Source organism: Stegostoma tigrinum, chromosome 29, assembly GCF_030684315.1.
Source record: "Stegostoma tigrinum isolate sSteTig4 chromosome 29, sSteTig4.hap1, whole genome shotgun sequence".
NCBI lineage: Eukaryota > Metazoa > Chordata > Chondrichthyes > Orectolobiformes > Stegostomatidae > Stegostoma > Stegostoma tigrinum.
The window spans coordinates 36927142-36943310 of NC_081382.1; the positions used below are offsets into that span (position 1 = coordinate 36927142).

A 16169-nucleotide genomic window follows, 5' to 3' on the forward strand; every position below is an offset into this window, starting at 1 on the left:
TGCTGGAATCTGAGATGACAGTGTGGTGCTGGAGGATCACAGCAGATCAGGCAGCATCAGGGGAACAGATAAGTGGACGTTTTGGGCCGGGACCCTTCCTGCTGCTTTGCTGCCTGGTGTGCCGTGTTCCTCCAGCTCCACACTGTGTTATCTACGACTGGAAACGAAGTACTCAACCTGTGTGACTTTTCGAAAAGGCAACCTGCGAGGGAACAGTGGTGGAGTATCTTTGTTATTAGGAGATGGAATAAGTACAATAATGAGAAATGGTCTTGAATTAGAAGGTGCAGTGGAATCCAAATGGGTGGAAGTAACAAATAACAAGGGGAATAAGTCACTGCTAGGAATTGTCTGTAGGCACCTTACATGGCATTCCGGTGGGACACCACAAATCATGAAGTAATTACAGTGTAAAGGAAGCAGTGCATTAATCATAACTTTAATCTTCATGTCAGTTTGGAAAATCAGTTGGGCAATGGTAATCCATAACGACTTTGTCGTAAATTTGGGACAATTTGTGATCGAACAACATCTAACCAGGAGCCAAGTTGTTTTGGTTTTGGTAATGTGTAATGTAGCAAGATTAATAAACTATTTGAGTAAAAGAGCCCCAGTGGAACAGTAATCACATTAAATTATCTACCTTAGTGTTCAGTTTGAGAGTGAGAAACAGTGATCAAAAGCAACCCTGCTGAACTTTATTCAGGGTGATTAGGAAAGATTTAGGGTAAAGTGGACTAGACTGTGGAAAGAGTTTTACAGAAAATGCAATTGGTGAACAATGGCAGACATTATTAAAAGATATTCATTATTTGCAACAAAAATCATACGCCACTAAAGAAGGAGATAAACTAACCATGGTTAACCAAGTTATGGATTGTATCAAATTGAAAGAAAAAAATTAAATGTGGCAAAGTGGTCAGACAACAAAAAATAATGAAGAAAATAAACTGAGCGTAAGCAAGTAAGATCAGAGCAGACTAAGTGTTTCTTTAAATATATAAAATGGAAGAGAAAGGCTAAAGTGAACATGAGCCCTGAAGAGAACATGGGGAAGTAGGAATTTGGAGAGGAGATGAATAAATACTTTGCACCAGTCTTCATGGTAGAAGACAGTATTAGCATACCACTAGCAAAACACCAAATCAGGGAACATAAAGGTGGAGAAGAATAAATACAATAATTAGGGGCAGCATGTTGTCTCAGTGGTTAACACTGCTGCCTGATGGTGTCAGGGACCTGGATTTGATAGCCTGGGGCAGCCCTCCATGTGGATTCCATGCACATTCTCCCCGTGTCTGTCTGGATTTCCTCCTACAGTCTAAGGATGTGCAGGCTAGGTGGATTGGCCATGTTAAATTGCCCATAAGTGTTCAGGGATGTGTAGTTTAGGAAATCCAAGGGTAGGGAATGGATGTAGGTAGGATGCTCTTCAGAGGATCAGCGTGGACTTGATGGGTCAAATTGCCTGCTGCCACACTGTAGGGATTCTGTGATTTATCACCAGAGGAGAGGTACCAGGGGAATATAATGGGGCTAAAGGCCATTTGATCCCCTGGACCTGATGGGTTGCATCCTAGGGTGTTCAAAGGAGTGGATACAGAAGTGGTGGATGCTTTTACAGTAATCTTTCAACAATGCGTAGATTTTGGAAGAGTCCCAGAGGATTATAATGGAAGGTAAAAGATAACTGTAGGGTATTTAGCTTAACACCTGTCAATAGGAAAGTTTAATAGCAGAGCACTTAGAAATGCATAATATAACTAAGCAGAGTTAGCTTGACTTTACAAAGGAGAAATACCACAACTTCATTTAATCCTTTTGAGGAGCTAACAAATAGAATGCATAATGGGGAATCAGTTATGTAATATATTTACATTTCCAAAGGTGCTCAGAAAGGTTGCACACAAAGCCTATATAATAAGATAAGAGCCTATGATGTTGGGGTAGTAGATTGGGGCATTGATAGAGGATTAGCTAGTTAAAAGAAAGCAAAATTACGATAAGGTGGTGTTTTCAGGATGGCAGCTGGTAACCAGTGAAGTATCATGGGGATTAGCATTGATGATGTCGATGAAGGGAAACTCTGCTTAACAGTAGGTAAGTGACACAGACCCTGTGGATGTGTTTGGAAGAGAGAGCATATTCAGCAAGGTCGGAGAGAATGAGACTTATGAAGAATGTTGAATGGGAAGGATCTGATTTTGGGGGAAGAGAGACTGATAGGTTTCTTTGTGCAACATTTAGCTTAAACATAATGTGTTATACTTGGATTAATATTTTAATGCATGTTTTATTTTTGTACTATTTTCTCCAGTTCTCAAACCAGTCAGAGCTTCCAGATGCTAATCAGCAGTTGCAACTGGCTCTTGAAGAAAAAGCTCATTTAATGGCACAGATGAATGAAGTAAGAATAGTTGGCTGGAAATCACTGAGCATGGCTTCAATCTGTGCACAATGCAAAGGAATTCTTCACTTTTTTGTGTGTCTGTGTACTGTTCAGTGAGTTGTTTGAGTGCCATGGTTGGCAATATCAGAGAATTATAGGAAAATTTCTTGCAGATTGATTTAATTCCACCTTTCAGAAAGTTTTGCAATTGGAAGAAGGTTAGGAAGGACAGATGTACCTCAAACACTTACCTATATTTCCTCCCATATCCTTTGACTCCCTCATCATTCAGAACTATCTAACTCAGCCTTAAAAGTATGCAGTGATCTATCCCTCCACTGCTACCTGGGAGAGGATTCAGTAGACTAATAATTGCATAATAAGATCTTAATTTCCAACTTAAAAGAGACACTTTTTATTCTTAAACTGTGTCCTGTAGTTCTAGTCACTGCCAAAAGAGGAAACTCCTGCTCTTGCCCCTCCCATCAGGCTATTCTTGGATTCAATAAGGTCATCTGTTGTTCTTCGGAACTCCAGTGAATACAAGCCCAACCTGTCCAATCTTTCCTCGTCAGGTCATCCCTTCACCCCAGATCAGTCCAGTGAAACTTGTTTGTGGGGGTTTCCTGTTGGTTAATGTTGAAGCAAGGAGAGGAAGCACAGGGTGTTGCCAGGGTTGAATTGAAATGAAATACCAGCTCCGGGTCAGAACCTGATGTGAGGGAATTTGTTGGTACATGTTACTGTCTGCATAGATTTTGGAACGCTCGTTTTAGTCACCTGTTACTTAGCGTACAATTGGCCAAGCTCATCAACAAGGTCCCCAAAATCTTAAAATCTGCATAGAATTGGATAAAATGTAGAAGCCTAGAAACCAGGAGTGAGAGTAGGCCATTCGCCTTTTTCAACTTGTTGCACCATTGTGTGTGACCGTACCCTGCTCCTTCTCAAAACTATGTTCCCCATTCCTCATTACCCTTGATGCCTTTAATATTGAAGAATGTATCAATCTCTTTCTTGAACCTATTCAATGACTTGCCTTCCACAGCCTTCTGTGGTCATGAATTCTGCAGGTTGACCACCCTCTGACTGAATAAGCATTTCCTCACTTTGTTATTAAACGGCCTACCTTGTATCCTGAGACATTGACTCCTAGTTCTACGCTCCCTAACCAGGGAAACTATCCTTCCTGTATCTAATGTGTCAAGCCATGTTTGAGTTGTGTATATGCAAATCAAATCCCCTTTCTTCATTCTAAACTCTAGTGAATACAGGCCCAGTTGGACTAACTTCTGCTCGTACAACACAGCTGCAATCCGTGCTATGAGCTTAGTTAGCCTTCGCAAATATGTGCTCTCTTAGGTAATAAGACTGAAACTGTGCTCACTACTCCAGATATGGAGTGCGAAGTTTTTGCTGAAAAGGTGATAACCTGTTTAAAGGATGGTTGAATTTTACAATTGTCAAGATCTTTTGTTTTGCTGATTTCCTGCATGTAATACATTTAAAAAACAACTTTCTTTCCTTGCTATATTCGTAAGAGCACTAAACTTGGGAGGAGGGGAAAAATTGTTGTCTGTCCCCATAAGTTAGAAACAATGAATTCTACAGAGAGGTAAAAATTACCAATGTTCTCAATCTCAAATCCAATTCTATTACTTTTGCAGCTTTCAAAATCACAGCAGCTGCTACTTGTTGAGAGAAATCAATATGCCCACAAGCTGGTGGAGGAGGGCAGTGTTTGGCAGCAGAAAGTTCAGCAGCTGGCAGAACAAGTAAGTGACAACATGAAGGATTAGGCATGTCTTTGAAAATGCTACTCCAATCCCAGCTGAATAACGCATTCTAATTTCACAGTTTCAAAGACCAAAAGCTGCACAGGTCATGTGTTCAGTTTTCAGGTTGAAATGTAAGGTTTTAAAAAAGCCTGCACCAAAAGATTCAAGCAGAGCAGTGGGACGCAATTTGGCCCATCCTGCCTTTGGGTTGTTCTGTCAAAAGAGACTGCAGTATTTTAGCTTCAATGCTCTGGCTTCTTCCCTGAAACATGACTAATATTTCATTTTAAAATGTACATTCGCTTGGTATTTGAAAGTGAATTGAGTTTTCCCTTTTATCAGGCAATTGTCATAATTTGCTGTGTATGGGTGGGGTGAGATGGAATGGAGAGGAGAGAGGAAAAAGGAGTTATCTTCTCCCTCATCTCCCCCTTACCCCCTTTCCCTCCCTTCCCCACCCACGCAACTATTTTTGTCCAACATTTTATATATTTTCTGCACGTTACTTGGATGTTAGCTTTGCAAAACTGTGGGCATTTTGATATATTTGGAAGGACTGTCCAGATTAGCATTGGCAAAAGACCAATGATTTATCCACACCTGGAGACTGATTGATAGATTACCTTTCATTGCCAACGTCACAAGGATAGACCAGATAGTGCAATTGCAAAATTTCTTAGAATGATTTAGTGCACAAGACCTTATGATCCCTTGTCCCTCTGATGGCCCTTTGTGGCAACAGCTGTATTTGCAGTAATTTAAAATTAAACGAATTAAAAATCACACACTTCCTTTTGGGGGGGGGGTGGGGGTAAGAAAAGGACCAAATAGCAATTTCAAACATCCTACTGTACACCATTTGTAATACATGTTTGGTTTTTTATTGTGCTTGCATGCTGCTGAATTATTTTATGTGAGGAATTTAATTGGCTACCTAATCTTAGGAGCCACTTGCACAATTTTCTTAAGTGCATTTCTAGTTAATGTGGCTCCTCTTTGAGAACACTGACTGGTGAAATGAACTTTATTCTCTTTGTGTAACCATAGATTATTTTGCTTTTGCAGATAAATGCACTATCAGAGGAGAGGGAGAAGAATGTCAACCATATGCAGGAGCTAGAGGCCTCGTTGACTGATCTCCAGAAGACATCAGGTAATTCTGTAGTTTTCACGGCAATCGACTTAAAGTTCTTTGCTTGCAGTAGGAATTGAAATTAGCTCATTTGTTCATAGTAGTAGATCTGTCTCTCGGAAAGGAATCCGGGCTGTATTTTCTTATTTCTGTGTGCCACCTTTCTGTCTAGACATTAGAAGTGATTTACTCCAAGTGGAACCGTGTAAATGTGTCTGTGATCCAAGGAATTTACACTGCATCAAACATATTTGTCCAGATGCTCTACCAGCATGTGCACTTAATTTTTTTTTTCTTATTCTTTTATGTTAGGACCTGGAATTGTAGAGTTATCTAGCCAGTCCTATTGCTCTGCACTCTCCTTACAGTCGTTAAGCAGGGCTCAGAGTAAACAGCAATAGCAGATAAATTCATGCTCTATTTTGCAAGTAGCTTGCAAAAAATTAAAACCAACGGTGAAGATTTCAAAGACCTTCTCAACCCCATTTATCAGTGGCATAAGTGGGGAAAGTACAGGTTAAAAGCAGCAAAAGTACCAATGACGGCTTCCCTCCCTTCTACATTTGCTGCTCCTTCAGAGACAGAATCATCAATGGGGGAGCAGCAAGGACGGGAATAAGGGGAACCCATGATTGGACTTCAAGGAGCAATTACTTTGGGCAAGGACACTTTCATATACTTTATTCTCATGGACTCCTTTTATTCTGATGCAGCCACAGAGTAATGTTGCCTGACATACCTACATTGAAATTTTGTAGTTTTCTGCAGAAAACTACAACAGTGAAAATAGCAAAAATTGTGTATGTACATACACGCACATTATAACCAACATAGCTCACCTTGCTCCCCAACCGTATACATGTCAGAATTGTTCCTCCTTTTACCATACACAGTAACCACTCGTCCCTGCAGATTGATTGATTGGCTGATCTTTTGTAATAACACCATCAGAGTAATCAAAGCCGCCTGAGTTTGGGTTCACCAGTACTATTATTTTCTTTGAATGGCTTGATCTACAAGATGGTCGTGTGGCCAATTTTCCATGATTTAATGATGTGTGCCTTTGGAGCCTTTAGTAAGCTTTTAATCTGAGCCAGAGTGCAGTGCCTGCATGTTGTGATCTTTACAATGTGACCGCCAATAGGTTTGTCTCGTACTGTACAGTTGCTGTTTGGCAGAAGTTTGATTTCGCCAGTAAAGCTACATTTGAGTTCAGCATCCTGTAAAATACATGGGACAAGGAAAGCCTGGATAAACATCCAAGGCATCGACCACGTGATAAGAATTTAAAAGTCCGATGCTACATTGTTCAACACAGATTTTGCAATCAGCCCCTCTTCTCCCAGCTATTTGACAGTCAGGGTAGAGAATTCTGTTTCACTGCCTGCCAAGTTGATGCTTCAACTCTGAAGTTTTCTCAGGCTGCCCAGTCGCTGCTGTTTCCCTCCATCGCCCAGCAGACACTGGCATAGCTTTGGGTATTCACCACCTACGAATAGCCCGCTGCGTTGTGATGCTGGATCTGCCAGAGCAGCTCGGAGCTTGTAAATCACAGATTCCCCGTCTCTGGGGGGGACAACAAGAGTGGGAGAATTGATGATTGGAAGAGCTGGAACAATGGATGAGCAAGACAAGATCTCTGTTTGAAGGAGCAACAGGTTTATTTCCCTCAAGTGCTGCTGCAGTCTCCTTCTGAAATCACTGAGTCTTCCAGATCCACCAGCCTCACCTAGCTTCATAGAATCCCTACCTTGTGGAAGCAAGCCATTTGTGACCCATTTGACTCCACACCTTCAAAGAGCTTCCCACTTTGTCCCAATAACCCTGAATTTCCCTTGGCTAACCCATCCAGCCTGCACATTCCTGGACACTATGTGGGACGGTTTATCATAGCCAATTGACCCTAACCTGCACATCTTTAGACTGTTGGAGGAAACTGGAGACTTGGGGGAAACCCACGCAGACAGACAATGTGCAAACTCCACGCAGACAGCGGCCTGAAGCTGGGAACGAACCCAGACAGAGGGGTGCTAACCACTGTGCCACTCGTGGACAGGAATACCCATTTTTGCTGGAGAGTGAGCTAAAGATAAGAGGCACATCGATCTTGTCTATTCTGTTACTCCCTCTCTTAACTTTCCCATGTGTTTATCTCCTGTAAATGGTTACTTGTTATCTCCCATATTCCATACAATAGAACTAGTTCCTGGTGTGTAATTTCCTGGAAAATGTTAGACCACAGAGGTTGTGGTTGGATATTTTGAGTTCTACGCATTAATTTATGGGGATGGGTCAGTGGTATTATCACTGGCTGTTAATTCAGAGACCCAGGTAAATTTCTGGGACCTGGGTTCAAATTCTGTCAAGACTGATGGTGGAATTTGAATTCAGTAACAATCTGGAATTAAGATCCATTGATGACAATGAGTCAAGTGTTGGAAAAGCCCATCTAGTTCACTAATGTCCTTTAGGGAAGGAAACTGCTATCTGTACCTGGTCTGGCTGACATGTGACTCCAGACCCACAGCAATGTGGTTGACTCTGCACTGCCCTCTGTGCGATTAGGGATGGGTAATAAATATTGGCCTAGCCAGTGATGTCCTCATCCTGTGAATGAATTTTTTGAAAAAGCCTTCAGAAATAAACTTCAAATTGGGGAAGGAACAAATGCACAGTTGGAGATAGCACAGGGGAAGTTCTTGTTCTCTATCAAAAAAAAAACATTTTTGTGAATTTTTGTGAATTTTCAAAGTGATACTGAGGTGTCTTCTCAAACAACAGCAGTTCCTGGAGTTTTAGGACACCCACAGTACAATGGGGAAACAAAGTTCCAGGATTTTGACACAGCGACAATGAAGGAATGGCAGTATATTTCCTCAGGATGGCTTGGGGGATTTGGGGGGCACTTGCAGGTGGTGATGTTCCCATGCATTGTGGTAGAGATCAAAGTTTTCGGAGGTGCTGTCCAGTGAATATGTTGATGTAAAGATTTGTTTGATGAAACAATTGCCAGTGATACTTAAAAACATCCTTATTAAGTGTTAATCTGGAGGCTAAAGTGATACAGATTATCGATGATTGGAAAATAGTCTTGATATTTTGCCTCATCATGGTTCAATTTGGTAATTTCTAAAGGTTGGGTTGCCTCATCCAATCAAGCAGTAAATCACAGCAGAAGGAGCATAATGGGTGTTTTATTTTCTCTTCTTTTGAAACCTTGGTCCAGCGCCAAGCCCCTTTACCTGTTCCCTGCAGGTGCAATCTGGTACATTAGCCTCAGTGTTGCTCCAAATTTGATAATTGTCATAATGAAGAGAAAAGATAAATTGAAAGTCTTAAACTCAGGATATGCTGAAACATTTACTGCCAGGTCTATATTTTGTTGGAAACAAAGTTGGTTTTGTAAATTGGCAGCAAAGTTACTCAAACTTCTAATGTGCCAATGACCAGACAATCTCTTCTGAGATTGTGGCTGAGGATGAAACGTTGGAAAGGACACTTGAGAGAAATGCCTTGCTCCTTTTCAGAAATAGTGTCATAGGATGTTTTGGAGCCGTTAAAAAATCAGGAATAGTTTCATAGACCTTTAACGACTCCAAAAGATCCTAAGTTTAATTTCTCATCAGAAACTGAAATACAGGCGTACTTGCTAGAATGCTTGGTGCTTCTTGCATTTGGGTCTGAGGCCCTGGAGTGAGTGCTTCAGCCTGTCGCTGCCTTGGAGTGTAAAGGAATGGAAGATGCTTGGAACAACAATAGTAAGAGAAAAGTTACAACTGAATTGTTCAACAGGGAGCCCTGATGGTTAGAGAATTCTGAACAGTGACTCAATTTTTTTTTCCAATCAGCTGTAGAAAAACTCATTGTTCCTAGTGAGTACTGCATGTGGTGGTAATGTATAGTATAATGAAGGTACAGCAAGTGGCTTCGTTCTGAGTGTTTAATGAAGAAAGTCGTGGTTTTGTATAGTACCTTTCATGACACATGAACTCCAAAATTTTTTTAACACCAAAGCTGTGTAGCAACATGGAAACCCAAAGGTCAGCTTTTTGCAACAAGATCCCACAAGCCATCATAAAATAACAAACAGCTCTGTTTACTTGAAGGCTTGTTGTCAGTTTTCAAAGTTAAGTTTACATTAGGTTATGTAAATTGCCACAGACTATTATGTGTCAAGATGTGACAACGTGAGACATTCTGTTTTGACTTGGAAATGTTAAGAACTTGAGTTATTGATCAGCTTTGAAAGTTCCTGAATTTGCGAGCTTATAAGTATAATTGGATTTTTCTTTTTATGTTGCTGATTTTTCTCAGTGGTCAAGATCTTTTGGATTGCAGTTTTTACAGAATGCATTCCTAAAGGTTGGCAACTATATGAAACAAGATAAATGATCTTGTAGCACAGATTGAAATTGGCAGGCATGATGTGGTGGGCATCACAGATGTGGCAGCAAGGGAATCTAGCCGGGAAACTAAGTATCCAAGGACATGTGTCCAGTTGAAAGGACAGGCAGAGGGAGTGAGTTTACCTTGTAAGAAATGAAATTACTTTGAAAACGAGTGGCAGTCAAAAGGCGTAGAATCTGTGCGGTTAGAGTCAGAGTTGTACAGCACAGAAACAGACCCATCAATCCAACTTGTCCATGCCAAACAGATACCCTCAATTAAATCTAGTCCCACTTACCAGCATTTGGCCTATAAACCCTCTCAAACCCTTTTCATGTATCTATCCAGATGGTTTTTTAAAATGTTGTAATTGTGCCAGCCTCCAACACCATCTCGGGCCGCTTATTCCACATTTGCACCATCCTCTGTCTGAAAATGTTACCCCTTAGGTACTTTTTAAATCCCTCTCCTCTCGCTTGAAACCTAAGCCCTTTCCTTTAGGACTCGGCACCCTGGGGATAAGATCTTGACTATTCACCCTATCCATACCCCTCATGACCTTATAAACCCTTTATAAGGTCACCCCTCAGCCTCTGAAGCTCTGGGAATAATGGCCCCAGCCTATTCAGCCTCTCCCTATAGCTCCAGCTTGAAGATCTGTGAAGGAAAAAAGATAACTAGAGTTTTGTACAGACCTTCTAGCATAGTTCAGATGTGGAGATAAAAATAAATCAGGAAATGGTATGGAAGAAAGGCACAATTATATTAATCATGGACTTCAATATGCGAGAATCTGGTTGGGAGCAGATGTCTAGAAAAGAAATTCATGCAAAGTCTGAGGGTTATTTTGGAGCAGCTTTTGGTAGAAACCAGTAGGGAACACACAGTTCTGTATTTGATAGTGAGGCAGACTTCATTTTGCAGGTTAATGTGAAGGAACCCATGGGGAAGGGTGATAATACAATAGAATTCATCCTGCAGTTTGAGAGGGAAAATCTGGAATCAGATCTAACTGTACTAAAGGACGAGGGAGCACCTGGTCAGTCAATTGGAAAAGGAGTCCAGCAGGAAGATGATAGATCAGCAATTGTTAAAGTTCCTGGGGGTAATTTGGAAGGCACAGCATAAACTCATCCCAAGGAAGAAAATGGCTAATGTAATACTTCTGTTTAAGAGGAAAAGGAGGCAGAAAATAGGACATTGGGTAGGTTAGCCTCAATGCAGTTGGGTAAAGTTTGAGTCTGCTGTTAAGGATGAGATTGTGGAGTGCTTTTGAGTGCATTGTAAAATAGGGCTGGGTCAGCACAGCTTTGTCAAGGGGAGACCATGTCTGTGAAAGCTGTTAAAATTCTTTGAGGAGGTAACGAACAAGTTAGATAAAGGAAAGTCAGTGGACATGATCTATTTGGATTTCCAGAATACCTTTGACAGTGTGCTGTACAGGAGGCTGCTAAATAAGATAAGTGCCATGGTATTAGGAACAAGCTGTTGGCGTGGATAGAAGATTGGTTGATTGGCAGAATGCAGAGTCCCTTTTCAGGATGGCAGCTGATTCTTAGTGGAGCTCTGCAAGGGTCAGCGTTGAGACCACAACCATTCACATTGTACGTTAACAATCTGGACAAAGGAATTGAAGGCGTTGTTGTTAAGTTTGCAGATGACAAAGATAGGTGGAGGGACAGGTAGTGTTGAGGAAGTTGGGAGGCTGCAGAAGGACTTGGCAGGCTACGAGAGTGGACAAAGCGGCAGATGGAGTACAATATGGGAAACTAAGAGCTTTTGTAGGAACTTGGGTCAGGATAGTTGAGGCATGGACTACTCCTTAAACAAGGAATTGTTTTGGAAATCTTAAACACGGGGACTTCAGATTCTCTTATGGTTAATGTGCAGATTCATTTGGCAGTTAGGAAGACCAATGTTAGCATTCATTTCAAGAGGGCAAGAGAACAAGATATGTACTGCTGAAGTTGTATAAGGCTCTGGTCTGACTGCGTTTGGAATATTGTGAGCAGTTTTGGCCCCTGTATGTAAGGAAGGTTGTGCTGGCGTTGGAAGGGTTGTAGCAGAGACTTACAAGCATGATCCTGGGGATAAGGGGATGTGAGGAGTGCTTGAGGACTCTGGGTCTGTGCTGAGTGGTTTTAAGAAAGATTAGGGCGTTTCCATTGGAACTTTTAGAGTACTAGGAAGCCTGGATAGAGTAGACATGTAGATGTTTCAACTATTTGCAAAGACTAGGTCTCGAGTGCATAGCCTCAGAGTGAAGGGACATCCCTTTAGAACTGAGATGAGGAGGATCTTCAGCCAGAGGGGGGTGAACCTGTGGAACTCGTTGTCACAGAAGGCTACCGGGACACTCAGAGTGTGTTTAAGGTGAAGACACGTCGGTTTTTGATTAGTACAGGGATCTAGGGTTATGGGGAGAAGGCAGGAGAATGGAGTTGAGAAACTTACCAGCTATGACTGAATGATGGAGCAGACTCAGTGGGCTGAATGGCCTAATTCTGCTCCTTTTCCTTATGATCATATGGAGGCAATAAACCTAAGACATGCAGTAGGTGGGAGAAGTAGGAAGAAATATGCTTTGGATTGAGCAGGACTGTTGGGAGTCACAATGCTCCTCCCTTGGATATAGTTGTGGAAGTAAAATCCAAATGGTTTTAAAAGGAAAGTGGATAATAGTTGAATTTTTGTTTTAAATGTTTGTGGAAGTGGATCTCATTGAGTCCTAAGAGTTGATGTTGATTCACTGGAGGAATGGATCTGAAAGGTATAATTATCAGTGTGTCTGATTTTCAGGAAATATGTTTTGTAATTCAAGGAGACCTTGTCTTGTTTAATTTAATTGACTTGGCCTTTCTCATAGTGAATGGGTGGTGATTGTATATTCTAAAGACTGAGTTTGTAATACCCTGTGTTGTACAGCACAACAGAATGAGGTCGGTGAAACCCACACCATTCCAGAGCCCAAAGGTCCCACAGAGCAAGAGCAATTACTGGAGGAGAGCATTCAATTCCTGCAACGAGAGAAGGAGGAATTGTATTCTCAGTACCAGGCACAGGTAAGCAGGGCTTCCTTTTTAGGGTGGGCAAGAAATGGCTTTCTCAGCACGTGTCAGTCTTGATAAAGACATCCAAGAGGAGTCTTAACTGCACCCAATTGCACTGAATATTGAGAACAACTACTGTTCATATTCCTGTTCTCTTAGGACTGAAGGCAAAATGTTCTCCTGAGAAAAAGAAAAACAACATAATGGACAAAATTGCCTTGGAGACTGGATCAAAATGCTTTCACTTCCCTGAAAAGCTTAATGGGTGCATATGGAGGGGCACGGACCTCTAGATACTTGCAAAGCTGGTCAGATTTGCCCAGTTAGTACTGAGCTGGGGTGCCACAAGCCCAATTGTCCCAATTCAGAAATGAGAACATTTAGCCAGGTTTCCCATTCTGTGACTTGATGATAAGGGCACAAGCTTGGATGTTGGGCAAGCTAAGATTAAACTCAGTTTGTGATGTGCTGCATAATTACACAGTTTGTTGGCAATGGATTTCCAAGCTTGTGCAAGAAAAATGTTTCAGAAAGCAGCCAGTACATGTGGGACCATCCTCCAATGAATAGTCAATAACCAGAGGAGGAGGAATGTTTTATACACAGCAATTCATTTCATTTTGCAATGTGTAATGCAAGGCAGCATTGTGCTACCAAATGACAAGATGTGAGTTTGAGTCCCAGGTTTAGTACTCTCTTTTATCAAAGTGAAATGCTGGATGCACAAAATCTGCGTGAAAAATACAAAATGCTGGAAGTACTCAGCAGGTCTTGCAGCAACTCTAGAGAGACAGTTAATATTTCAGGCTGTGATGGAAGGTAATGTCATGCTCCAGACATGATTAACCAATCTTTACATTCCATAAATGCTGCCAAACCTGAGTATTTCCAGCATGTTATTTTTTTATTGCAGGTTTACAGCACCTTCAGTATTTTGCTTTGCAATGGACACATTTCCAAATATAGTCCACGGTGTTGACCTGATGGTATGGACTCTTCACAGTTCCATTAGACAAATGTAGCTGACCACTTTTATCAAGAAGGCATACATTTAATAATTTATGATCACTCTTCAGGTTCGTGACAATGAGCAGCTGAGTCATTTGAACCTGGAGCTGGAAGAGAGACTACAGGAACTGGAGAGGACAGTGGAACGTTACAATGACAATTCTGTAGACAGACAGCAACTGCTGGAAAACATGCAGAGTGACAAGGCTACAATAAGCAGGGCACTGACACAGAACCGTGAGCTCAAGGAACAGCTGGCAGAGCTTCAAAATGCATTTGTCAAACTTGTGGGTATCACCTCCTCCTAAAACACATTTTTCTTGCCCACAAATGTGCTGTTAGAATTATTTTGCTGTAGCTGACAACAGTTCACTAAAAAGTCCTTGTTTTTGAAATGCTGAAGTTCCATCTTACACTTTGATTGTATTTTGACTTCATTTTTAATCAGCATGAAGTATTTTCACCTTATCAATTCAGTGGGTATGTAATGCCAAGCTTCAAAGAGGGTGACACAGTTAATGTGAAAATTTAGAGAACAATTAATTTAACATTTGTGCTGGTTGAGTGAGTTTATTCAAGACTGCCCAAAAATTGTATTAACCTTAATGAGAAACGGGGATGGGGAGGGAAACTTGGAGAGAGTTGGTTTACATGAGCTGGAGAAGGCCATGCAACCCCTAAAGCCTATTCTACTCTTCTAATTCATCTATCTCAATGCCATTTTTGATATGCAATCCCCATGTCTCACTATCCAGAAATCATCTGTCTGACTTCGTCTTGAACATACTTTGTGACTAAGCTTCTGACTGTCGAGAATTGCAAAGGTACTTGCTGCCTAAGCAAAACAAATTCTTCACCTCAGTCCTAAATGCTTTGCCTCTGGTTCTGCTCTGTTACTTGACTCAAGATTGCACCCTACCTCTAACACCTGCAAAAGACAAACCTTTCTGTATCCACTTGTCTAGCCCTTTGAAGACTTTTCTAAGTTTCAGTGGGATCGTTATTTTAAGCTGACTGCAGGTCCAACCTCTCATAGGAAAATCCAACAATCTGAATAATTTTGGTGAACTTCTACTGCATTCCCTGAATGGGAAGTATATCCTTCCTCGAGGACCATAATTGTACACAACACTCCAGGTGCAGCCTCACCATGATTCTGTATGATTTAAAGCAGGGCCTATTTACCTACACTGAAATCCTCTTGCAATTAAGGCCAACATACCATTTATCATTTTAGTCATTTGCTACATCTGTATGTTATCGTCCTTCCTAAATCAGTGGAAGTTATGAGATAAAAAGGTGTGGAGCTGGATGAAATACAACAGGCCAAACGGCATCACAAGAGCAGGAAAGCTGACGTTTCGGGCCTAGACCCCCCTCCAGAAATGGGGGAGGGGAATGGGGTTTCCGAAATAAATAGGGAGAGGGGGAGGCGGATAGAAGATGGATAGAGGAGAAGGTAGGTGGAGAAGAGACAGACAGGTCAAAGAGGTGGGGATGGAGCCAGTAAAGGTGAGTGTAGGTGGGGAGGTAGAGAAGGGCTAAGTCAGTCCAGGGAGGACTGACAAGTCAAGGGGGCGGGATGAGGTTAGTAGGTAGGAAATGGAGGTGCAGCTTAAGGTGGCAGAAGGGGATAGGTGAGAGGAAGAACAAGTTAGGGAGGCGGGGACGAGCTGGGCTGGTTTTGGGATGTAGTAGAGGGAGGGAAGATTTTGAAGCTTGTGAAGTCCACATTGATGCCATTGGGCTGCAGGATTCCCAAGCGGAATATGAGTTGCTGTTCCTGCAACTTTCGGGTAGCATCGTTGTGGCATGTGGGAGGCCCAGGATGGACGTGTCATCTGAGGAATGGGAGGGGGAGTTGAAATGGTTCGTGACTGGGAGGTGCAGTTGTTTAGTGCGAACCGAGCATAGGGGGGAGGATATCTGGGTTTCTCTGAACTTACTTCTTAAATGATAGAGTGCAATGTGCACCTCTATTCCTCCAAAAAAAGTGACCTTACTAGTTTACATGGGATTTTATTTGCCACGTTCTTACTCCCCTCAACCGGACAATTCCCTTCAAAGCTTCTTTGCATCATCCTCTCAAAATGTATTTGAACCTGGTTTGGTGTCGCCTGTAGACCTGGAATATTACCATTAGCCCATGCATCCAAATCATTGACCCCAGTTGTTCATAATTTGCCAGTCATTCATCCTTGCGGTGCCTCACAGCGCTCAACTTGCCAATTGAGTGGAACCTGCTTAGTCCTCTTTTCTTTGTTAACCAATACTCAATCCATTACACTATAATTACCCCAAGCTTGTGTGCCTGATATTATTTACTACCTCCTATAATGGACCTTTATGAAAAGCTTCCTGGAAATGTAACTGCTGTATCAACTTTGATCGTTATTTTCCAGGTGCCTGGCTGTCATGCCCCTTAG

At 41.8% G+C, this 16169-nt stretch overlaps 1 protein-coding gene across 5 annotated transcripts in view; it reads left to right on the plus strand.

Moving 5' to 3' along the window:
• Positions 1-16169, plus strand: part of golga2 (golgin A2) — a 79182-nt gene that overhangs the window by 36819 nt on the left and 26194 nt on the right. For all 5 annotated transcript variants that reach the window (XM_048558952.2, XM_048558954.2, XM_048558953.2 and 2 more), the window contains 5 exons: positions 2318-2407; positions 4057-4164; positions 5233-5320; positions 12611-12747; positions 13812-14030. In XM_048558952.2, the coding sequence (XP_048414909.2) occupies positions 2318-2407; positions 4057-4164; positions 5233-5320; positions 12611-12747; positions 13812-14030 (642 nt within the window). The remainder of the gene's footprint in view (positions 1-2317; positions 2408-4056; positions 4165-5232; positions 5321-12610; positions 12748-13811; positions 14031-16169) is intronic.